The following is a 24,776-nucleotide window of genomic DNA, read 5'->3' on the forward strand; positions in this document are numbered from 1 at the left end:
CCTCACTGTACAAGTGCTTCTTCACTGGAGATTAGGAGGAAGTAACGGCGTTACTTTTTCATTCTTATTGGACTTTCCTTGTAGCTGCTTTCAGCATTAATAAATAAATACACTTGCAAAGTAGCTTGAGAATTCTTCAGTCATTATTCTTTGTAAAAAATAGTGAATTTTTGATATATGTGTCTTTTTAATAATGAAAATTAAAACTATTAAAATAAAAAGATTTACCTAAGATTCTGTGGCAAAAATATAGTAGCATAAAGTTACCCCTAGCTAAATATAAAGTACTTCATTGGGACCAAAAATAGGGCGCTTTGCCAACTACTGAAGATCTTGAACATGAAGATCTTCTACTGAAGATCTTCTGTACACTGTGTTTCTTGGTGACACCGTGTTTCTGGGCGGAGAGGTGAGGTGAGGTGTTCGGTGGTTCCCAGCCTGGTTGTGATACCAAAACGCATATCAAGAGGCAACGTTGAATGCTCTATGCTGTGCACACAGGAGCTCCAGGGTTTCACACCTTTGATCTGGAGTCGCATTTTGATGCAGTTGTGATGGCAGCCATCGCAAAAATCAGTCAAGGCCTGGTGCCTTTTAAGCTGGTGGATGGTCTTTGGTTCCTCGCCTGGGGTTTTCTTTAAGAAGGTATGCATAATTCCAAGTCTGGTTCACTCTCACAGGAGGCCTTAACCCCTTCTTTATCACCTGTAAGTAGGTAGGTCTCAGGGCTTAAGTTTTTAGCTTGCTTTATACTCTTTGGGAGTTCAAATTGAAATAATTTTCCCAACATTGTATTTGATAGTTTTTACTCATTTCTAAAATAAGAATTAAGAGCTAGACACACCGTGTTGGTTAAGCATCATGTGCCCAGTCTGAGCCAGGAGCTGGAAGGCTAGGGAATTGCAGAAACAGACACAGGGAAAGGGATAGAGTAGATAAGATGGGAAACAGGAGTGCGAGATGTTCAGACCAGAAGACACACTCACAGGAGAAAGAACAACTGATACCTGTTAGACCCTGATCCTCAGAAGCTTAATCTCTAGAATTTAATTTTTATTTTAAATTAAATAACTGCCTCTCAGGCTTTGTTTTGATACAACCCAGGCATTTTCCTATCTTCACCCAAACCTTGCATTGAGTCTTCTTTTCATCCCATCCAATTCTCTGCCCCAGGTTCTTTACCAGGCTCTTTGATGTGAGTCTTGAAGAACTGTTCACTGGACCTCTTACAGGTATTCTTGGTTGTTGGATTTTATCCATCCATTCACAGGTTTATGCCGTCTGCATTGGGCTTTTCTGCTTCCCTCAGTTGGACTGTCTGGGGAGAGTTATGTTTTCATATGATAGACTCTTGGAGACTTTGCCTTTCATGCCTTTCAGTGCTTTGTTCCCCTGATGAGATAGTTTAAAACAATCTCCCAGTGTCTTGCAGACTTTTTGTTTCTTTTTAAAATAAACTTCAGTTCAGTCACTCAGTCGTGTCCGATTCTTTGCGACCCCATGAATCACAGCACGCCAGGCCTCCCTGTCCATCACCAATTCCTGGAGTTCACTCAGACTCACAGCCATCGAGTCTGTGATGCCATCCAGCCATCTCATCCTCGGTCATCCCCTTCTCCTCCGGCCCCCAATCCCTCCCAGCATCAGAGTCTTCTCCAGTGAGTCAACCCTTCGCATGAGGTGGCCAAAGTACTGGAGCTTCAGCTTTAGCATCATTCCTTCCAAAGAAATCCCAGGGTTGATCTCCTTCAGAATGGACTGGTTGGATCTCCTTGCAGTCCAAGGAACTCTCAAGAGTCTTCTCCAACACCACAGTTCAAAAGCATCAATTCTTCGGCGCTCAGCCTCTTCACAGTCCAACTCTCACATCCATACGTGACCACAGGAAAAACCATAGCCTTGGGAATAATTTTGGTTTATAGAAGAGTTGCAAAAATCATACAGAGAGTTCCTAAATATCCTTCACTCAGCTTCCATACATGTTAACATCCTAGTTAATAGTTTAAAAGTATTAAAACTAAAAAAATTAGCATTGGTACCTCAGATATGCAGATGATACCATGCTAATTGCAGAAAGTGAAAAGGAACTAAAGAGCCTCTTGATGAGGGTGAAAGAGAAGAGTGAGAAAGCTGGCTTTAAACTCAACATTCAAAAAACCAAGATCATGGCATCTGGTCCCATCCCTTCATGGTAAATAGATGGGGAAAAAGTAGAAACAGTGGAAGATTTTATTTTCTTGGGTTCAAAAATCACTGTGGATGGTGACTGCAGCCATGAAGTTAAAAGATGCTTGTTCCTTGGAAGAAAAGCTATGACAGACCTAGACAGTGTATTAAAAATCAGAGACATCACTTTGACAACAAAGGTCTGTATAGTCAATGCTATGGTTTTTCCAGTAGTCATTTTTGGATGTGAGAATTGGACCATGAAGAAGGCTGAGGACTGAAGAATTGATGCTTGCTTATTGTGGTGCTGGAGAAGAAACTTGAGAGCCCCTTGGACTGCAAGGACATCAAACCAGTCAGTCTTTTTTTTTTTTTAATAACGCAAGTGTCAGGCGAGTGTACACTCCTCGGTTCTGTCTTGTCTCAACAAAGATTTGGAGTGACAGACATTAAAGCCCTCGGCGAGTCACAGCCCTCAGGTCTTGGACAGACCGTGTTATAGCTCTTAGACAAATCAGTGTTACAGCTCTGTTTTTTTTTATTTAGAAGTTAGCAGGAGAATCCATCCTCCAAGCGTGGAAAGTAACTGGAAAGTGAAGTCGCTCAGTCGTGTCTGACTCTTTGAGACCCCGTGGACTGTAGCCCACCAGGCTCCTCCGTCCATGGGATTCTCCAGGCAAGAATACTGGAGTGGGTTGCCATTTCCTTCTCCACAAACCAGTCAATCTTAAAGGAAATCAACCTTAAATATTTATTGGAAGGCCTGATGCAGAAGCTCTAATACTTTGGCCACCTGACGTGAAGGGCCAACTCACTGGAAAAGACCCTGGTGCTGGGAAAGATTGAGGGCAGAAGAAGAGGGCAACAGAGGAGGAGATGGTTAGATGGCATCATCAACTCAATGGACATGAGTTTGAGCAAACGCTGGGAAATAGTGAAGGACAGGGAAGCCTGGTGTGCTACAGTTCATGAGGTCACAAAGAATCAGACATGACTTAGTGACTGAACAACAGCAAATGTGCCATTAACTGCATTATGGATTTCATTCAGATATCTTCCATTTCCCACCTGTGTCCGTTTTGGATTCCCTGTTGCCTTCAGGCATCTTGTCTCCCTTAGTGGCCTCTGGCTTCTTCTAGTCTCTGTGACCTCAGCACTTTTGGAGAATTGATCAGGCGTTTCGTAGGCTGGCCTGCAGTTTGAGCTGTCTGGTGTCTTCTTGTGATTTGGGGAGAATGCTCCAGGGGTGCAGTGCCCGCCTGCTGTACAGTGGTGTTCACGGGGCATCTGCTCAGAGTCACGTCTGTTGTCCTCTTTGCTGGTTTGGTTCTTTGGAGGCTGTCATAAAGTGCAGCATACATTCAAGGGGAGGGGTGGGGCTTAAACGGGAAGGAGTTTTACATTACTATTTGAATTCTTCTGGGGGGAAGAGTTGTCTCTTCTTTTCCCCTTTATTTCATGTATTTTATCAGTATCGACTCATGTGTTCATTGTGCACTTTGGTTATACCCAGCACTACGATATTTATTTTGTAGCACAGATTGTTTCAGCTTTGGTCATTGGGCATCTTTCAGGTGGGCTTTTGTGTGCCGCTGACATACCCTATCCTTTGTTTTGTGAACCCTGCCTGCCTTCCTGGCGCCACAAGGTATTTGTTCCAGGCTCATCTTGGATTTCTCTGCCCTGGCGTTACCCACTTCTTTCCCAAAGGCTCTGGTCCCTTTTAGTGGAGAATGGTATTTAGAAACCTGATTAGAGTATAGATGTTCTTTCTCCTGGAGTGCTGCTGCTTCTTGGCTCTCTGCTGACAGATAGGAGATGTGTGTGTGTGTTTATAGACCAGCCCCCATGCACATGCTAACCTCTGATGATTTCTGGGACTGTCTGTGTTGTCATCTGTGGATCTCTCCATGGCTAGCCCAACACCACGGGAGCATGCTAGCCTCCTCCCTTTGCGCGTTTGTAAGCCCGTTCTCTGACAGGGAGACACCCAGATCATCTCCTGCCCATTTACCCCTACCTTTTACACATGTGAAAATGATTGCAGAGCGTTCACCGGCACCCCTGTGACAGACAGCTTATAGTACAGTTCAGCACATTTGTCAGTTTGCATCTGGCCTAGCGTTCCTGACTGCTGGCGAATTTTTTTACATTGTGCATATTAAAGTTTATTCTCTGTATGAGGTTTACAATGATGTGCGCTTGTACAAATGCAGAGTCATGTTGTATTCATCAACCAGACTCTTTCATTTAGGTGTTCTGTGAGGTTTTTATTTCCCTAAGTGAGTAACTGTTAGACCATACTTCCATTGTTCCTTTACTGAAAAGGATTTAGTGTTTAATGTTCTGTACTCAGTCAAGTCTGACCCTTTGCAACCCCCTGGACTATAGCTTGCCAGGCTCCTCTGTCCGTGGGGTTATCCTGTCTAAAATACTGGAGTGGGTTGCTATTTCCTACTCCAGGGGATCTTCCTGACCTGGGGATCGAACCTGCATCTTCTGCTTTGGCAGGCAGATTCTTTACCACTGAGCGACTAGGGAAGTTTGCATTTCTGTTACCCGGTGGCTCTTAATGCCATGTAGCCTTTCCTCAGGTAAAGGCATAATAGATGTTAACTAGTGGGGAAGAATACTAGAATTTTAGAAGGTGAAAGAACCTTGAAGATTCATGAATTTTACCTTCCTTACCAGATAGGTTGGGCATCAAGCCAGAACTGGAACTTGGACTTCTTGGTTTTCCTCCCTGTCACTCACGGTACTTGAAATAGGAAAGATGAACAGGATGAAAGATGAGCAAAGGGCACAGATTGCTTGACCTTGCTTTATTATTGTTATTATTTATTGACGTACAGTTGGTTGGCTTCCCTGATAGCTCAATTGGTAAAGAATCCGTCTGCAATGCAGGAGATCCTGGTTCGATTCATGGGTCGGGATGATCTGCTGGAGAAGGGATAGGCTACCCACTCCAGGGTTCTGGCCTGGAGAATTCCATGGACTGTATGGTCCATGGGGTGGCAAAGAGTCGGACAAGACTGAGCGACTTTAACTTGCCTCACAATGTTGTGTTAGTTTCTGGTGTACGGCAAAGTGAATCAGTTATATACCTTGCTTTAGATTTGAAGTCTGTGTTTACTTAAGGGTGGGATTCCTTTATCTTTTATTTTAGGATATTAATTGGCCTTCCCTGGTGGCTCAGAATATCCACTCCAGTATTCTGGCCTGGAGAATCCCATGGACTGTATGGTCCATGGGCTCGCAAAGAGTTGGACACGACTAAGCGACTTTCACTTGGGAAGGTCCCCTTGAGAAAGTAATGGCTAGAGAATTCTATGGATAGAGGAGCCTGGCGGGCTACATCTATGGGGTTGCAAAGAGTTGGACTGAGCAGGCTCCTTTATCTTTTGTTTTAGGAGATTAATTCTAGCAGACAACTATTTGTTCCATGTTAGATGTGCTTTGGGAGAGGATCAAGATATTTAATCAAATGAACTTATAAAACAGAAACAGATTTCACAGACTTAGAGAACAAATTTATGGTTGCAGGGGAGAGGAGGAGGATGGAAGGAGTTTGGGATGGACCAGTATACACTGCTGTATTTAAAATGGATAACCAATGAGGTCCTACTGTATAGCACATGGAACTCTGATTGATGTTATCTGGCATCCTGGATGGGAGAGGAGTTTGGGGGAGAATGGATACATGTATAGGTATGACTGAGTCCCTTAGCTGTTCACCTGAAACTATCACAACATTGTTAATTGGCTATAACCCAATACAAAATAAAAAGTAAAAAAGAAAAAAGATATTGTTAATCATTTGCAAATTAGTCTTGTAGTGAATTATTAATGGTTCATTTACCTGACTTTTTAATGCCAGTCTGAAATCAAGTGTTCTGAATGAACAGGGAATTGTGTTTGGGAAAGGGTCTGTGGAAGGAAATGGCTGTGAAAAGCGCTACATCCCGCTCTCTCCAGATTGATGAAACCACTCTATAAGGCTCTGATGGATGTTAGTTTCTACTGGTTAGAGTTTATCCTATTAACCTTTATAAATAATTTAAAGACTGGGGGGCCACTTCTGAACTGGGACTCCCAGAGTTTTTCATTTCTTAAGTAGTTTTTACTGTATGCCAGGTACCAACCTAGACCCTTGATACGCAGATGAACAAGTTGTATGCCTTGTCTGGTGAGCGATGGATATGAAAGGAGGAATATTTGACCCCAGGGCAGTGGTATAGAGGTGACCTTTTTCTTTGAAAAAAATTTTTTTTCTTTAAAAAAGCATAATTGCATCACCCTGAATCACTGTGTCAGTTTTTGCTTATTCCTTTGTGGTTGTATGTACTGAATATTGTGTTCTGAAATGGTTTTGTTTAATATTTTGTTCCAGGCTTTTCTCAAGTTTCTTCACAACACTGTGTAGTTTCTGTCTTTGCCTAGCTCCTTAATATTATTTTTCCCCTAGAAGGCTACCTTCATCCTTTTTATGCTCCCAGCATTTTTTTATCTGATGGGTTGGTTTCTTAGGCTGTATTTCCTGGAGTAAGATTACTTCAGGGTCAAAGAGTATGAGTGCTTTGCAGCTCTGGAAATGTATTGCCTGTTGTTTTGCATTGCCAGTAGCCTTCCTTGAAAACCTGCCATAGACCTGTCCTACCTGCTGTGACTCCATCACTTGCTGCTTACCCCTGGGTCACTAGGACGGGGCTGCATATACCACACTCACGTCTGAGCCAGTACACTTGCTCTTCCCCTGCTTGTTGAACACCTTTCTGAGTGACCACACAGGGCTGTCTCCTTTCCCCTTGCTGGGTTATTATAATGAGGTAATATGCTGTGAGACATGTAGGCAAAGGGTGCTCAGAGAGGATGTCTCTGGACTGCTCTCGTCCTAGAGCTGGGCAGAGCTAGGTTCTGAACTGCTCTTAGCCTCAGTTTCCCAGAAGAATAGGTTAATAAACTCTCTTGCAAAACATACATTATACACTGACTCAACTCATACCTTTAATTCTGCCCCATCTGGTGGCTCAGTGGTAAAGAATCTGCCTGCCAAAGGAGGAGACACAGGTTCGATCCCTGGGTCAGGGAGATTCCCTGGAGAAGGGAATGGCTACCCACTCCAGTATTTTTGACTGGGAAATCCCTTGGACAGAGGAGCCTGAGAGGCTATAGTCCATGGGGTCAAAAAGAGTCTGGACACGACTTAGCAACTATGTAACAATAATCTCCTTTACAGGATATCTGATTCTATGAAGCAAGCAGCCATGCTCCCTGTTCTAGATCCCCATTGAGGGAGTGGAGCAAGGGAATGGTACTTAAAGTCTCTTTTCATTTCAAAAACCTTTTAGGAGATTGTGCAGACTTAATGTTAAAGATGTCTGGAAAACAGGAATCACTGGTGATTTTTAAATGCCTTAAGACATTGCTGTAAATATAAAATTCTACATAATAAAGTGATTTGAGGTAGGGAGCATGGACTTGAAGACTAAAGAAAATCAGTCCTGAATATCCACTGGAAGGATTGATGCTGAAGCTGAAGCTCTAGTACTTTGGCCACCTGATGGGAAGAACTGACTCATTGGAAAAGACCCTGATGCTGGTAAAGATTGAAGGCAGGAGAAGAAGGGGTTGACAGAGGATGAGATGGTTGGATGGCATCACTGACTCTATGGACATGAGTTGATGATGGACAGGGAAGCCTGGCATGCTGCAGTCAGTGGGGTCACAAAGAGTCAGACACGACTGAACTGAACTGAACACATGTTCATTCTTATTGTCCCATATGCTCAATGCTTCAGGATCTATATTAACTAGTAGACAGATAGGTGGTGGATAATACTTGGCTTTTACTTTTGTTTAGAAAATCCTTCTGATTATTTCACCTATTTGCTGTGATCTTCTTTGAAGAAATTATTTTGGTTTCACTTCTCCCTTTGTCTCCTTCCTTCTCACTTCATTTTCCTCCTCTGTCTTCCCCTTCTCCACTCCACCCCCTTCCTTCAAAATAATGTCACAGGGGCCAGCTGGTGTTGTATACTTTTAAATAGGGTGATCTTCGAATTTGATAAGAATTGAAAATTAATCTGCGGTATGGTTGGGATCATAAGTTACTGACCGGAGATATTTCTTACTGAAATTCTTACTTGAGCAATGTGCCTCATACTTTATTATGGCAGTTTTGACTGTTTGGCTCTCTCGCATACCTTCTGTATCTGGCAGTTGCAGATTCTGTACAAATATGTCTGCATATTGAGTGCATGCTGCAGTGGTACTGGCCTCTGATGAGGTGCTCTTCTTACTTGCACAGGTTGCACAGAGCATTGAGGACCATCATCAAGAAGTGATCGGTTTCTGCAGAGAAAACGGCTTCCATGGCTTGGTTGCATACGACTCTGATTATGCACTGTGCAACATCCCCTACTACTTCAGTGCCCACGCCCTAAAACTGAGCCGGAATGGGAAGAGTCTCACCACGAGCCAATACCTGATGCATGAGGTTGCCAAGCAGCTGGACCTGAACCCAAACCGCTTCCCTATCTTTGCCGCTCTGTTAGGTAAGTGGCAGTGTTAAAGCTCTCACTTTGTGAAAAAGTTCTGTGTATCAGGAACATACTGATTTTTTTTAAAATTTCAGTGCTAGAATATTTTGGATTGTGTCTTAAATTTTAAAAAACCAGGGAATGGGCTCCTCTTCAGTAACATTCTTTACTCATTATTTTTTGCTGATAATGTGCTTCTTTTGTTCCTAAGTGTTTGTTTATGTATTGTTTTGTCTAGGCCAATAAACTAATTTTGGGGGAAAAATGCTCTTAATGTTTTGGGGAAATAACATTTAAAAATCACAAATGCTAATTCGTTCTCACTGTGAAAAACATTTAAACCTTTGACACAAATTACAGAAGAGAATTTGCTGTGAAGTTAGCATTGTTCTTTGTTCCCCTGGTTTTCAGGATTCTCACTACTTTAAAAGGAAAACAACAGAAATAAACTATCCTACCTTTGTTTCCAAAGGCTGCATCTTAAGTAAATGTATAAATATCTTTAAAAACTCCCTTGGAGGAATTTTTTATGCTGAATATCTAGAAGGGTTAAGGTCTTGTTTTAACTAAGATTTTATATATAAATTTTTCTCTTTTAAGTAACTTGGTAAGCCAGCAGGGAAGTCCAACTTGGTAATAGGTAATCCATTTATTTATCACTTTATGTCTGTAGTTTATAGTTATTTCTATCTTTTCTGTCAGCTTCCCTTTCTTGTGCTTGGAATGTGCATGTCACTTAGCTACTTGAGAATCTGGCTCTAGTTTGCTGAGAGTTTGTAAAAATTGTGTCCACAGTATAAGTAAATGTGTTCTGAGCAAGACCCTTCTGTGAGTAAAACCCAAGAACTTCAGTGATGAGATTGAGAGCTGTGTGGGGTACTCAGGCCCTCTTTGAGAGATGTGTGGTCCTAAGAAAAACTGATGTACACCTGTGGTGGATTCATGTCAATCTATGCCAAAACCAATACAGAATTGTAAAGTAAAAATTAAAAAAAAAAAGTGAGATCTTACTGTACTCTCTCAGTTTTTATTCTCCAATGCTTAGCAACAGGATCTGGTTGTGCTTACAAGGGGGACTATATTGTGGGCTCTTTTAGAAATTTCTAATTAGCAGATTTTTCAATAAACATTCCAAAAGAGTTTTATACAACTAGTTTTATACAACTATAGTGAGGGAGCCATAATTTTTCATGTTATTTGGTGATAACATTTCAGATTGTGTAACTACAAATTAATAAAAAAAAATTCTAATTTTACAAGTTGTCTTTATTTGGATCCAATCTCAAATACATGTCTTTAAGTTAGTACTTGGCTATTTTCTGTCCATTTTCTTAGTGAACTCTTGTGACTTCGGATTCAGAGGATTAAAACCTAATTTCTAAATGCATATAGTACTTTTATGTTTTCAGATATTAAAATATAAAAGGATATTTCCTCAAATGTTAAAAAGTGATGAAGTGGATGGACACATGAAAAGTTTCATATTTACTTAAATGTTATACCTATTGACTTGGGCATGTTAATTGACTTTAAATGAATGGGAATATTTTATACTTTTAGAATATGGATACCTTAGCTATCCTGGGAAGGGTATTTGTTTATCTTATTTAAGAAACATTGAATAAATTTCTTGGGAGATAATACCAACTAATAGTTTATGAAATATTAAAAGAAGTGAAAAATAATAACACTGTGAATAATTTAGCAATGAATTAATTTAAGGCTTGAAATTTCTTCAAAAAATTTAGGCAAACTATAAACTCTTAATTGAGTGAGCATTTTTAGAGCATATTTTAGTTTGGATTTTGTGTGAAAAGTTCAGTGTCCTCATATGAGAAATATTATTTTTCCTTTTAAATAGAAAGTATAACTTCTCCTTTTTGTAATAGAAAGCATAGCAATATAAGATGTTTTGTTTTAGAAAAGTTGAGTGAAATACTCATTTAAGTATGTGGCCCAAGTTTTAACAGACTATATTTGATGTTGGAATTGGCTTAATATTTTTTCAGATAGTAGCTTCAAAAACAAATCTCAGATGCTTTATACTTCATAGGAAAGTTCTGCACTGTCTGTGAGCAGAGGAAGGCAATACAGAACTCAGTGATTGACGGTTTGGGCCTGGCTCTGCTCTCGTGGGTGTCGTGACAGTTCGGCAAGCCTGTGTCACGTGTCTGTGTCTAGAGTGTTATGAGTAGCAATGCTGAGACGCGCACACCTTGTCTTGCCTTCTGTTAGCAGCTTAGGAATGTGTCTGCTTAGTGTGGAGGTGACTAAATCATAGTATACAAGTCACAGAATTATTTAGGAAATTATTGCTTTTAAATTGTATGAAAACAACTAACAAATATGTTAGTATATCAGGCATCCAAGCATTATATTGAAGGGAAAGTGTTCACCCCAAAAAAGGTAGTTTCTCAGCTGAATACAATTCTTACTTGTGACATAGGCCTGGTGATATTGCAAAGAGCTGACTGACACTTCTTGGTGGTAGTGTAGTCTGTGCTTTGTACATCTATTTTGTGGGCGGTGCTAGAAATTTGAGGAGGAGGGTGTTGATCCATGTCACAAAACGCAAGCATTGTCACTTAACCTCAGGTTTTATAACTGTAGATTCTGCATCTGCTGTCGAACCTACTTCACAGAATGCAGTTTGAGCCATAGCCTCTCATAAACACACGAAAACTTGTATCAGATTGGTATCTGGCATCTGGCATTATCAGACTGACCTTAATACTGTGCTGGGGAGTTACTTAGGTTTTATGCAGTTTATTCATTTTGAATGCTGTTAAGCCTATAATGGAAATGTAGTTGAAGCAGCTTCAAGAAGTTGGCCTGCTGTATGTTTTGTGTTAGAAGATGAAGAAATATTCTCAATGTCTGTGTGGAAGTTTTATGCGGTGTATTAAATGAGGTGGCCCTAAGGAGTCATATTGCAAAGTCTAAAACTAACAAAGATAATCTACAGATTATAACATGCAGTGATATTAAGTTTCTTCGTTGTCAGTAATGGCTTTTGTGGTATGCCTGTTTGTATTCCAGGAAATCACATTCTACCTGATGAAGATCTGGCTTCCTTTCATTGGAGTTTACTTGGTCCAGAACATCCACTAGCTTCACTTAAGGTACAAATTCATTTTATTTCCAACATTTGTTGCTTTTCCTTTTCCTTTCATAATCTAAGCAATGTTTCTTTATTGTAGAAGGAAATATACCACAAAATTAGCAATATCATGCTTCCGCCTAACTTGAGAATCTGTGCTGCCTTCAAAAAAACAAAGAACCTACCTTATATTGTTCCCAGCACCTATATTTTAGGGAAATATATATAAATGTTTTTAAAAATTTCCTCAGATGAATTCTTCATGTCATGTACCTAGATAGGTGTAAATTTTTTTAGCTAAAGTTTGTACATATTTTCTTTTCTTGCAAATATTATTTTTTTCAATAGATAATATCATCTGCTGTTATGGATCAGTATCTTAGCAGAGTTTGATAAATTTCATAAGTTTCTTACTGATTTTCTAATATTGTAAAAATCTATAGTTTTAATGCTTTATGAGTGATTGAGGAGACCCAAGTTCATTAGAAAAATGGTCTATTTGTACTGTTTCATTGATATTTATTTTCTTATTTTTCTCCCCTTCCTGTTTGTGAAAGTAATGAACATCCAGGAAGATGCAGTTAACTTTGATTTTCTAAAGTGGGAGGGTTTACAGTTTGATGTGAGCATAGTAGTGAAGTGGTATGAGTCACTAGGGAACTTGTATTTGTGAGTGGCTTCCTGTGATTTTCTGAGTTCCCTTTGCTGGGAAAATTGGTGTGGTGTTCTCTGCTGTCAGTGTTGCCGTCATAGCTGCCACTTACTAGATAGGGAGTTGAGAATTCTGAACCTAGACTGGCCGGTAGCCTGGGCCTCAGTTCCTTGTGGTAATGGGGAGGTTGCATGGAGTGGTTTCTGAACGCACTTTTTCCCTATTGTCAGAATTGTCCTCCAAATAGGATTTTCAGTGTTCAGCTTACAGCAAACCGTGATACTTCGAAGTTCAGGTGGCATTCCTCTCCTGCCTCTTTCATCTTGTTCCTTGGTGCCTAGAACCTTTTTTTTTTTTCCATTTCTTATTGATAGGCCCTGATATTTTCCTTTTTATCCTAACAGTTCTTGGTATGAGGCTTTTCAGCTTCTGTTGGAAGGTCAGTTTTTCTCCTTTTGTTTGAGTTACTTGTTTTCTTTTGCCTTTTTTTTTTTCGCCTGAAGGAAAACAGCTCTCTATTTGCTATTTGTTCTTCATGTGTGTTTTCATTTACACAGTACTACAATTTGTAAACTTGATTCCAAGCTCCTGGTGATACCATTAATGACTTGCAGAATGAGAAAAGTACAGTCTGAAATCAGGTAGACTCAGAAGTATTATCCTCATTAGCTTATTAAATGGTATGCTTTTATGAAAGCTTGTTTTTTTACAAGGTTGGTATTATTTTGAGTAGCAGGGGTGAGTGAGAGGCTCCCAGGATCCCCAGACTGTATACATATGTTTAAATTGAGCTCGCCTTATTTCGTGTATTAGAGGTTAGAAGTGAGGAACTATTTGAAGAATTATTGGAAAACCAGCTCAATCCACTAATAGATCGCAAGCATCATTATCACGTACTTTTCCTAATAGTTTGTTAATAAAAATAAAATATATAAAAAGTTGAAATAGAAAATATCTATTCACATATCTATCACCTCGGTTCACCTGTTGTTAACAGTTTGCTGTAAAGATTATTTGTATCCATGTGTTTGTTTTTTAACTCAACTATCTGGAAGTAAGTTGCAGAGATCATAACACTTTATCTGTGAAAACTGGTTTATATCTGCTGCTGCTCCATCATATCCAGCTATTTGTGACCCTGTGGACTGTAGCCTGCCAGGCTCCTCTGTCCATGAAATTTTCCAGACAAGAATACTGGATTGAGTTGCCGTTTCTTACTCTAGGGGATCTTTCCGACCCAAGGCATGAACTAGCATCTTCTGAATTGGTAGGCAGATTCTTAAGCATTGAGCCACCTGGGAATCCCTTGGTTTATATCAACACCACCACCTAAAAATAAGGATAATCTCTTAATTATATTACTGTTATCACATCAACTAAATTAATGTCATTTAATATAAGTCTACGTTGACATTTTTCTGTTTTCTCTGGAAGTTGTTTGTAGGATTGTTTGTGTGTGTGTGTATTTTAAGATTATTTATATACTTTTGGTTGTGTTGGGTCTTCATTGCTGTGCACGGGCTTTCTCTAGTTGCGGTGGGCGGGAGCTATTCTTTGTTGTGGAGCGCGGGCTTCTCACCACAGTAGCTGTTCTTGCTGTGGAGCACAGGGTCTAGGCACGTAGGCTTCAGTAGCTGACGCTCGTGGGCTCAGTAGTTGTGGCACATGGGCTTTGTTGCCTTTGGGCACGTGGAATCTTCCCGGACCAGGGATCAAACCCATGTCCTCTGCATTGGCAGCAGATTTCTATCCACTTGTGGGTTTTTTAAAAAACCAAATTTTTTGCATTATCAGTATGTGTATTTTAAATATTAGCTAGGTATTTTTATGGCATAATAGCGAAGCAGTCCAACATAATTTTTCAATGATTTGATAAGCTGTAGGATTTTTTAAAGTGACATGACGAAAAGTAAAATGTCTGGCTTTGAGTTAAAAAATTGCAAAACTTTTATGTTTTGACCTTTATACACAGTTTCTGTGTGTGCTGTTGCTACTAAGTCACTTCAGTCGTGTCCGACTCTATGCAACCCCAGAGACGGCAGCCCACCAGGTCCCCTGTCCCTTGGATTCTCCAGGCAAGAACACTAGAGTGGGTTGCCATTTCCTTCTCCAGTGCATGACAGTGAAAAGTGAAAGTGAAGTCGCTCAGTCATGTCCAACTCTTAGAGACCCCATGGACTACAGCCCACCAGGCTCCTCCGTCCATGGGATTTTCCAGGCCAGAGCACTGGAGTGGGTTGCCACTGCCTTCTCCGTCTGTGGGTAGTATCATCTTAACAAAAACTGGGATTTTTTTTTTTCTTTTTAATTGGAGTATTGCTTTATAATGTTGTGTCAGCTTCTGCCATACAAAAACACGGATCAGCCATAAGCATACACATGTCCTCTCCCTCTCAAATCTCCCACCCACCCCCCGACCCCATCCCATCCCATCCCTCTGGGTTGTCACAGAGCACAGTGTCGGGCCCGTGTATAACCCAGTGACTTCCCAGTCTGTTTCACACATGGCAACGTCTATGTTTCAGTGCTACTCTCTCAATCCCTTCTGCCCGCCCCTTCCCCCACTGTGTCCACATGCCGGTTCTCTATGTCTGTGTCTCTATTTTTGCCTTGCAGATAGGTTCCTCAGTGCCATTTTTCTAGATTTCATATATATGTGTTAATATGTGATACTTGTTTTTCTCTTTCTGACCTCACTCTGTGTAACTAGACTGTGGGATACTGTTTTTTTCTCATGAACGTTACTACTGTTTAGAATTGTCTGTACCCATCTGCTTTTTTCATTGCTTTTTCCCAGTTATAAAACTAACTACATCTTTTGAAAATTTGGTTAGTTGTTGATTATAAAACTTTCTTATGATTTTTATTCCTTTTCAACAGAGTATGTTGTATACAGTTTTTAAGGATACTTGATTTTGCTTCCCCGATTTCAAGCATTCCTTTTCTCCTTTATTTTGCCAAAGTATTTCACTGAGTTCATATCTACTAGTTTATTATTCACAGAGGGTTGGTGTTATATGAACTTATCTAATAAATTCAAATCCTCCCTTAACGTGTAATGTCATAATCTTATCCCTGTCGACGTTTCGACATCACCATCCACGGTGCTGGGTGGGCCAATAGGAGAGCGTGGCTGGGGCTCTGGATTCAGAAGCACAAGCAGTACCTGGAGTGGCTGGTGATAAACAGCTGAGGCAGTTGGATCATGAGGCAATCCCCACAGAGAAGGCTAGGAAGGGAGCAGAATTGTTTTGTTCTGCCTTATTAATCAGGGATAGTGCTTATTAGAGTAGGTGTGCAATGCTAAAGATACTTAAAAACCTAAAAGACAAGTTAGGGCAGTAGAAAAGAGGAAGTTAAGGCAGCCAGTCAAGTTTTTAAGCTTTTCAATACTTGTTTACATGTTAAGAACTTCTAGTTTCTTAGTTATGGAAGTAAAGTTTCTTAGTTTTGGAATTAAAGTATATTTCGTTTGTTTTCAGGATAGCAGGAGCCCATTTTAAGTCACATGACATTCTAGAAGCAGGGGTGGGAGTCCTTTGGGATGTTAGGTGATCAGCTCTGCTTGGGAACACCTCCTGGCTATAAGCATGTGCCAAATGAGTGCCTTTTTTACATGTGCTTTTTGAATTTTTAAAAACGGTTTTATGATTTTGAGTCCTTGAAAGTTATGGAACTTTTTATTTGGGTTTGGCATTGAAATTTTTAACGGAAAGTGTTTTCTTAAGTTGAATCATAAGTTGCAGGTCTTGGTATTCCCAAACTTCATATTCAGTTTCATATATTTTGAGTTTTATCCCTGTCAGTCATTCATGACTCCCAAGTGTTTCCTGCCCCAGAGTCCCTTTGTCATTTCCCCTTTGCAAGTTTTATGCTCACCTTTCCTCTCCTTAGACCTCCTACAAGTGTTGTTCTCCTGTATAGCTCTTCAGGTTCTATTTTGACTTCTCTATACCACTTCCCCAGTGTGGCGAGTGGGCAGAGGAGACCTTCCCCTGGACACAATTGCCCACGCCACCATCACCACCCCACTTCCCCAGGCCAGCTCTGCCCATCAGCCACAGGCCAGGCAGGTGCTAGTTTCTCTTGAACTCCTCCCTGTGTGTGTCCAGTTAAAATGTCTCCTTGGAAAAAAAAAAAATGTCTCCTCGAAAACGTCCTTGCTTGCTTCTGGCTCTTCTCAAAATCTAAGTCCTAGCTCTTGCACGTGTCTCTTTCTGATTTAAATGGTCTTTAGTGTTTATACCTCTACCTTTGGATTCACTTTTTAGTCACCTTCCTTTACCAGCAATATCTTCCCTGAGGCAGCTGTATACCAGGACACTCTTGCAGGTCACCTCAGGAACGTTTTGTTTTAAATTTACCTAGAATTTTACTAAAAGTTATCTCTATATGTTTACATCTTACTGTCTGCCACCAAAAGTCACTGAGTAATCCTTTTTACAAATGTCTTTAGGGACAGGATGTGGCGGTTGACCCTGGGGGAGGAGGGAGTCTGATTCTGGGAGAGTAGCATGTCAGGGTCCCCAGGAATGTGGAGGTGGACAGAAGAGCCGTCTGTGTCTCACTGTGCAGGACACACAACCCCAGCATTCTCAAAGTCATGGCAAATGGCACGGCTTGCAGTGGGCCCTCAGAATGAAGCCAGGACTCGAAGGATCTCGTCTCTCTTGGCTTCCTGGAAGGGGCTCCATGGGTAGCACCTGCTCACCAGTGTCCAGCCCACCAGTGATTTTCATCTCCACTCTGCATGGCCCCTCTCTGGGTTTCACACCATGGAGCCAGCTTCCAGAGAGAAGAGCAGCCTGATTTCAGGCCTTTTGAAGTTTTATGGTATATCTAACATACTGTGCAACTTCACTAGAGTGAGACTGGTGATCAGACTTCCTGGAATCTTTTTTGAAAGAACGTTGAATATAAATTGTGCATCAATAGAAAGATGGGCTTCATTTATTTTAAGAGTTCTACCTTTTAAGGCATTGCAAGAGGTGGCAGCGTGGGCACTATAGGACATTCTAAAGAAGGAATTCCTGCTTGTATATTAGTGTTAATTGAAGTTAACTCATACCTTTTTCCCCTCAAAAAAGTCATTGTATCGTAAGAGCTAAAAAGTACTTCCTAAAACCCAAGGACTTTGGGGGCTCTAGAGAAAATATTGTTAGGGGCCTAGAAGCTTGAAAAACTGCATAATCGTTATTATGCAGTGTGGAAATGAGAGCTATTTATAATTTCACTCTTGGAAGAGAACCACTTTTAACAGATTGATATTTGTACTCCAAAATATTACAGTGTCATGCATTCAGTGAGCTGCACATAATTAACAGTCTGTGGAATTTCAGCGCACAGATTCATGGTGCTGGGATGTAAGCTTTTAGGTCGTGGAAACTTAGGTAAGAAGTTTTATTCTTTGCTCATTTAAAATTTGTATAAGGAATCCTTAGATGGAAAATACAAGATTGAACTCAAAAGATGCTTGCTTATTTGTATCTTATCTGAGCTGCTTTCCCTGTTCCCAGTTGCTTTTAGAGTAAAGATGGAAAACTTGGTGTTCCGGGGAGTCTTCTGGGATCACTGGGACTCAATAGCTTTTCTGTCTGTGGACAGAAGTAACTTTGCTGGGAAAGAGGGACACAGTCATGGGAGGAGTCTGTGTTTCCTAGTTGTTGCAGGGTTACTTTTAGCTTAGCTCCTTTCTATAGGGACTGTGCCTACAGAACTCTTCCTGAGTGAGCCGAAATGCATAACCTGGTCAGGAGGAGAGAGAGATTCATGGTCCAAAAGCCGTCTGAAAGATACAGTGTTTGTAGTGGCTGACTTCTCATGCCTTCGGTGGTGATTGGTGGGGTAAGTTAAAAGGAAGGTTACTCGAGTACTTTTGGTTTCTGTTTCTTCTCATGACCTGGAATCTTCTAGTCTTATGTTAATTAAGTGACATATCCTCAGTTTTTTAAAACGTGTGCAGACACTTTCAAGTGTATTTTCTCCCCTCTGGGTCCAGAACCTCAGCGTTGTTCCTAAATAGGCCGTCTCCATCTCTCTAACAGAAGAGATCACTTCTTCTGAAAATGTAGCTCGCTTGGAAGCTTCCTGACCCTGTGTCTTCGGTGCATGCACCTATACCCCTCACCTTGCCAGTGGTCTCTGCCCTGGGCACTTCTAGGCAACTCAACCAGAGAGGTCACTTTTCTTGATACTAGCCCAATCTGGGGCCAGGAAGATGTGACAAAACTGGGATTTGCTAGCAATTTACTTCCAAAGTACCATTCCTGATTAGAATGTTTTTAAATTTTTCTTTTTATAACAGTTTTATTGAGATACAATCACACGTCATAAAATTTACTCCTTTAAAATGCGATTCAGGGCTTCTGAGGTGGCTCAGTGGTAAAGAATCCACCTGCCAATGCAAGAGACGTGGGTTCAGTCCCTGGGCTGGGAAGATCCCCTGGAGAAGGAAATAACAATCCACTCCAGTATTCTTGCCTGCAAAATTCCATCAGTAGAGGAGCCTAGCAGCAGCAGCGGGCTACAGTCCATGAGGTTGCAAAAAGTCGGGCATGACTGAGTGACAGAGCATGTACGCAAAATGTATAATCCAGCGGTTTTTAGCTTTCACAAAGTTTATGCATCTGTCATCACTGTCTAATTTTAAAATACTTTCATTCCCCCAAAAAGAAACCCAGTACCTCACCTGCTAGCGGTCACTTCCTACTTCTCTCCCTCTCCCACCCCTTGACAACCACTAGTCTACTTTTTTCTCTATGGATTTGCCTCTTCTGGACATTTCATATAAGTGGAATTATATGACCTCTTGTGTCTGGCCTCTTTCATTGAGCATCTTTTTTCCCCCCAAGGTTCAGTCACATTGTCGCATGTATCAGTACTTCATTCTTTTTAATGGCCAAATAACAATCTGTTGTGTGGGTGTACCTGCCACATTCAATCTGTTCATCAGTCACTGGACATTCAGATTGTTAGCCACATTTTGGCTATTGTAATGCTGCTGTGAATATTCAGGTACAAGTATTTGTATAGACATGTTTTCATCTCTCTTGGGTGTATACCTTGGACTGAAATTGCTGGTCTCTAGGAATAATATGCTTAACTTTTTGAGGTCCTACCCCACTGTTTTCCACAGCAGCTATACTGTTCACACTTACCAGCGATGTGTGAGAGTTCTGACTTTTCTGTGTCCTCACCAACACTTGTTGTTGTCTGTTTTATTTCTAATTGTCACAGTGGATGTGTCATAGTGGACGTAATATGGTTTTGATTTGCATTTCTCTGATGACTAATGATGTTGAACACCCTTTCCTTTGCTCACTGGCCATTTGTATACCTTCTTTGGATAAATATCCATTCATATCTTTTGTCCATTGAAAAAATCTGTGGACTGTATAGTCCATGGGATTGCAAAGAGTCAGACATGACTGAATGATTTTCACTTCACTTTCACATCAAAATCCAAGCAAGCTTTGTTTTAAAGTGGAAATTGAAAAGCAGGTTTTAAAATTCATGTGGAACTGCAAGGGACCTAGAAAAGCAACAAAGATGTTGAAAAGGAATAGCAAATTTGAAGGACTTGCTGCTGCTGCTGCTGCTAAGTTGCTTCAGTCATGTCCGACTCTATGCGACCCCATAGATGGCAGCCCACCAGGCTCCCCTGTCCCTGGGATTCTCCAGGCAAGAACACTGGAGTGGGTTGCCATTTCCTTCTCCATTGAAGGACTTACTGTTACCTAATTTCAGTATGACTTTAAAGCTATAATAATCAACTCAGTGTAGTACTGACAAAAGGGTGTCGAATAGATCAATGGAACAGAGCAAGTTCAGAAATAAACATGTATATACATGGTTAGTTACCTTTACCAGAAGTCCATAAGTAACTAAATGGGGAAAGGGCTAGTCTTTATAATAGCTGGATATTCATTTGCAAAAATTAGAAATATAAAAATTATTCTAGAAGAAAATATAAGAGAAGATCTTTATGACCCGGAGTTAGAGATTTCTTAGTTAAAAGAATGAAAAGCAAGCAACAACAGTGAATGGAGATAGAATTATATTGTGCTATTTGCACAATGTAATTCTTACCAGAGGACTTGTATTCAGAATATATAAAGAACAATACAGTAATAAGATACACAACCCAACAACAAAGAAAAAGACGGGCAAAATTTTGAACAGACATTTTACAGAATATTCAATAAGCACACAAGGAGATGCTCCATGCCCTTAGGTAATGCAGATTAAAACCACCATGAGCTGCATTACTAACCACTAGAATGGGTGAAATTAAGGAGACAGATGATGAGAAGTGTCAGTACATGTCAGCACCTGCAGCTCTGAGATGTGGCTGTTGGGAAGCAGAATCCAGAATGGTCACTTTGAACACAGTCTGACAAAGTTTCTTACAAAATTAAACATACACCTGCCATATAACCCAGCAATCCCACTACTAGACATTTACTCATGAGGAATGAAATCCTCTGTTGACACAAATGATTCAGTCTGAGTCTCCGGGCAGCTTTATCTATTGTAGTCTCAAAGACACTAGGCAGTAGTCAGCTGGTGAATGGATGAATAAATTGTGGCACAGTGTTAGAATGAAATGCTGATAGCAGAGAAAGGGACCAACTAATTTCTTACAGTCTGTTTGAATCTTAAAGCATTATCTTAAGTGAAGAGTTAAAAACAAAGGAAATAGATTGGTTTTATGTAAAATCCTAGAAAAGTCAAAAGTATAGTGATAGATAGCAGGTTAGTGGTTGCCTGGGGCTGTGATGGGAAGGGGAACAGGAAACTGTTTGAGGTGATGGAAAAATTGTATTTCATAATTGTGGTAGTGGCTTCACTAATTGGAGAAGGAAATGGCAACCCAAGCTATCAATATCAACAGTTAATCTTTTATTCTCCTTAATATTTATCTTAAACATTCATCATGTCTTCGGACCTCTCTTCACTTTCACACTGCTTTCTCTTAGAGAGAGGTCCTTTATCTAAGGATGATGAGAGTCCTCAGCTTCTCGTTCCCGTTTGCCTTCTTCTTCCAGGCTCACTTTACTTCCCTTTTCCAGCCTGAGGCTAGGCTGTCCTGACATTCTTGAGCCTGTGTCACTGAATGCATCTGGGGAGCCCTTCCTTGCCTCATCCGGCCAACTCCTTGCTTCTGTGTAGACACTCCCTCTTTTGGTCCTTGATCCTTAGTTCGTAAACGTGGTCTAGTCTCCCATGTTCTCCTAACTCTCTTTTTTCATCCTCAAATCTTCCAAGGGCAGTCTTCCGTTGTTTCCCCAACAGCTTACCCCCCCCTCACTGCTCGCTGTGCCCCTCCCCACCTATTTCTAGCAGACACAGGTGGGTCTCTGTCCAGGGCTGTGGATTTGACCAGTGATTTGTCAAGTGGTTTTCAACTTCTTTGGAGCATTTGACAGTGTCAGTCATCCTGTTCTTTTCACCCTTCTGGGAAATTCCTGCCTTGATTCCCAGACCCCAACTTCATTCTATATTCCTTATTTCTGCGTCCTTTCCTTCACTCTCCTGTGAGCTGGCTGCCCTTGAGTGCATGTGCCTTCCCTAGGGTCCATCTGTACCTTGCTGTAATCCTCTCATTTTCTTTCTGGCATGTCTCATTTGCTTCAAGGTTATAAGTACCATCTCTGTGTTGATGATTCTCCAGTGTACTTCTTCCAGTGAGACGTCTTCCTTGAACTGCTGGGTGTATCCTACCGTCCACTAAGTCATCTCCGCTTGGGCACTCCACCTATGCACCAAATTGGATGTTTCTAAAAATGTCATCACCCTGCCTGAATGGTTTTGTCTTCCTGTGTTATGTTTCTCAGCTAGTGATACCACTGTCCCTGTAGTCATCAGGTTAGAAATTGGGAATTAAATTTGATTCTTCCCCTCTCTGGGTCTAGCTCATCTGACCTTTCCCAGCTTGCTCACCCTGTCCTTCTGTACCACCTGCGTTACTGTCACTTGAGTTTGAGCAGGAGCCGCTAATCTTCCCTCCTTTGTTCCTTTGCCTTCGTGCCCATCCTCCATGTGTCTGACACCAGGCCCAATCTCATACCTCCCCTGTTGACAGTCTTTCTGTAGCTCCTTTCATCGACAACAGGAGTTTGGATTTCATGGATCTCTTGGCAGGGGCGGGGGGGTGGGGGGCAGTTGGGAGGGCTACTGTTGTGTTGCCAACTTCTAATTTTTCTAAATAAGAATGTTAGAAGAACAAGGAGCTCGCTATCGACCATCATTTTACAGAAAACGACATTTAATGCTAAAAGAGGCCTAATTTAGAAGACAACTAGGCCAGAGTGTAGTGGTCAGGTGTGCAGTCTGCGGGTCGGGTAGTGGCCCAGCTACTCACCTTGTTGGCTCCTATGGGTGCCTTAATGAGCTTCTGTCAAATGGGAAATACATTTAAGAGTGTACCTCACAGCATTGTTTTGTGGATTAAATGAAGCAATGCCTGCCGAGAGCAGCGTGTGGCATACAGTCTAGAGGAACTCAGTCACAGGACCTTGCAGCCCCAGCTGGATGCAGACACTTCTGCAGGAGGGAGCCCAAGCCTGCCCACCTTTCCTTCAGAGCCTACGGGGACCCTTGCTCACAAAGTGTGATGGGACTTTTCTTTGTTTACAGTTAACACTTTAAACTCAAATCTGTTGAAGTCTTCGGTGTGTCTGCATAACAGTTTCCACGTGCAGAGCTCTCATTTAGCATTGTGTGTGATTACTGCATTTTAGCATCCTTTTCAAGCTTGATGGTGCTAGTGGTAAAGAACCTGCTTGCCAATGCAGGACACGAAAGAGATGATGCGGGTTCAGTCCTTTGGTCAGGAAGATCCTGTAGAGGAGGGCGTGTCACCCACTCTAGTGTTCTTGCCTGGAGAAGCCCATGGACAGAGAAGCCTGGTGGGCTGTGGTCCATAGGATCACAAAGAGTCGGACATGACTGAAGCAACCTAGCATGCACACATGTATAAGATACTGATTCATGTCATAACTTTTTAAGAATCTCAAGGCATAGCCGGAGAAGGCAATGGCAACCCACTCTAGTACTCTTGCCTGGAAAATCCTATGGACGGAGGAGCCTGGTAGGCTGTAGTCCATGGGGTTGCTAGGAGTCTGACACGACTGAGCGACTTCACTTTGACTTTTCACTTTCATGCATTGGAGAAGGAAATGGCAACCCACTCCAGTGTTCTTGCCTGGAGAAGCCCAGGGATGGGGGAGCCTGGTGGGTTGCCGTCTCTGGGGTCGCACAGAGTCGGACACGACTGAAGCGACTTAGCAGCAGCAGCAACGCATAGCCCCTGGTAGGTACCTAATGATTATAGTGTTTAAATGTTTTCCTTACTTTTGACTCTTCTAGAAACTACTAGGCTTCAGGGTGTGTTCAGTGATGCAATGGTTAGTGGGCTTATTACAACAAACTGCCTTAGCCCCCTCACATAAATCTTTTTATTGGTCTGGGTGTGCCAAGGCTGCAGTCAGTTGGATCTCAGGGCTGTGCTTTGAGAATCACAGAGGATGCAGAAACCTTTCTACCGCCTCAGCTGGGCCATGATTTTTCTCCAGCCTCTCCTCTGAGGTCTCTTTTGGAGTTTGGTCCGCATTTTTTTCTCCAGTAAGAATATGAGCTTCTTGAAGTCGAGTACTGGGGAGCTGCTCTATGTTCTCATTTCTAGAACAATGCCTTACTCACAAGTGAATGTTGATCAAATCAGGTTTCTAGTTTTCTTCCTGAAAATTGCCAAAATTTGGCAAAATTGCCAAAATCATTCCCACGTTGCTGTTTTCCAAATGGCAGTGCAGTGGGTCAGGTTTTTTTGCTTCAGCAATGATGTTAAGCAAGAGAGTTCCAGAAGAACATCTATTTCTGCTTTATTGACTGTGCCAAAGCCTTTGACTGTGTGGATCACAATAAACTGTGGAAAAGTCTGAAAGAGATGGGAATACCAGACCACCTGACTTGCCTCTTGAGAAACCTGTATACTGGTCAGGAAGCAACAGTTAGAACTGGACATGGAACAACAGACTGGTTCCAAATAGGAAAAGGAGTACATCAAGGCTGTATATTGTCACCCTGCTTATTTAACTTATATGCAGAGTACATCTGGAGAAGGCAGTGGCAACCCACTCCAGTACTCTTGCCTGGAGAATCCCATGGATGGAGGAGCCTGGTAGGCTGCAGTCCATGGGGTCGCAAAGAGTTGGATATGACTGAACGACTTCACTTTCACGCATTGGAGAAGGAAATGGCAACCCACTCCAGTGTTCTTGCCTGGAGAATCCCAGGGACGGCGGAGCCTGGTGGGCTG

General features: G+C 41.5%; 1 protein-coding gene across 1 annotated transcript in view; it reads left to right on the forward strand.

The window, feature by feature from the left end:
* The window catches only part of FAM120A (family with sequence similarity 120A), a 117,472-nt gene that overhangs the window by 16,353 nt on the left and 76,343 nt on the right, over positions 1 to 24,776 (forward strand). The window contains exons 2-3 of the mRNA XM_040245618.1: positions 8,474 to 8,720; positions 11,745 to 11,827. Coding sequence (XP_040101552.1) covers positions 8,474 to 8,720; positions 11,745 to 11,827 — 330 coding nt within the window. The remainder of the gene's footprint in view (positions 1 to 8,473; positions 8,721 to 11,744; positions 11,828 to 24,776) is intronic.

The sequence above is a fragment of the Oryx dammah genome, unplaced genomic scaffold (genome assembly GCF_014754425.2).
Source record: "Oryx dammah isolate SB20612 unplaced genomic scaffold, SCBI_Odam_1.1 HiC_scaffold_1, whole genome shotgun sequence".
Lineage (NCBI taxonomy): Eukaryota > Metazoa > Chordata > Mammalia > Artiodactyla > Bovidae > Oryx > Oryx dammah.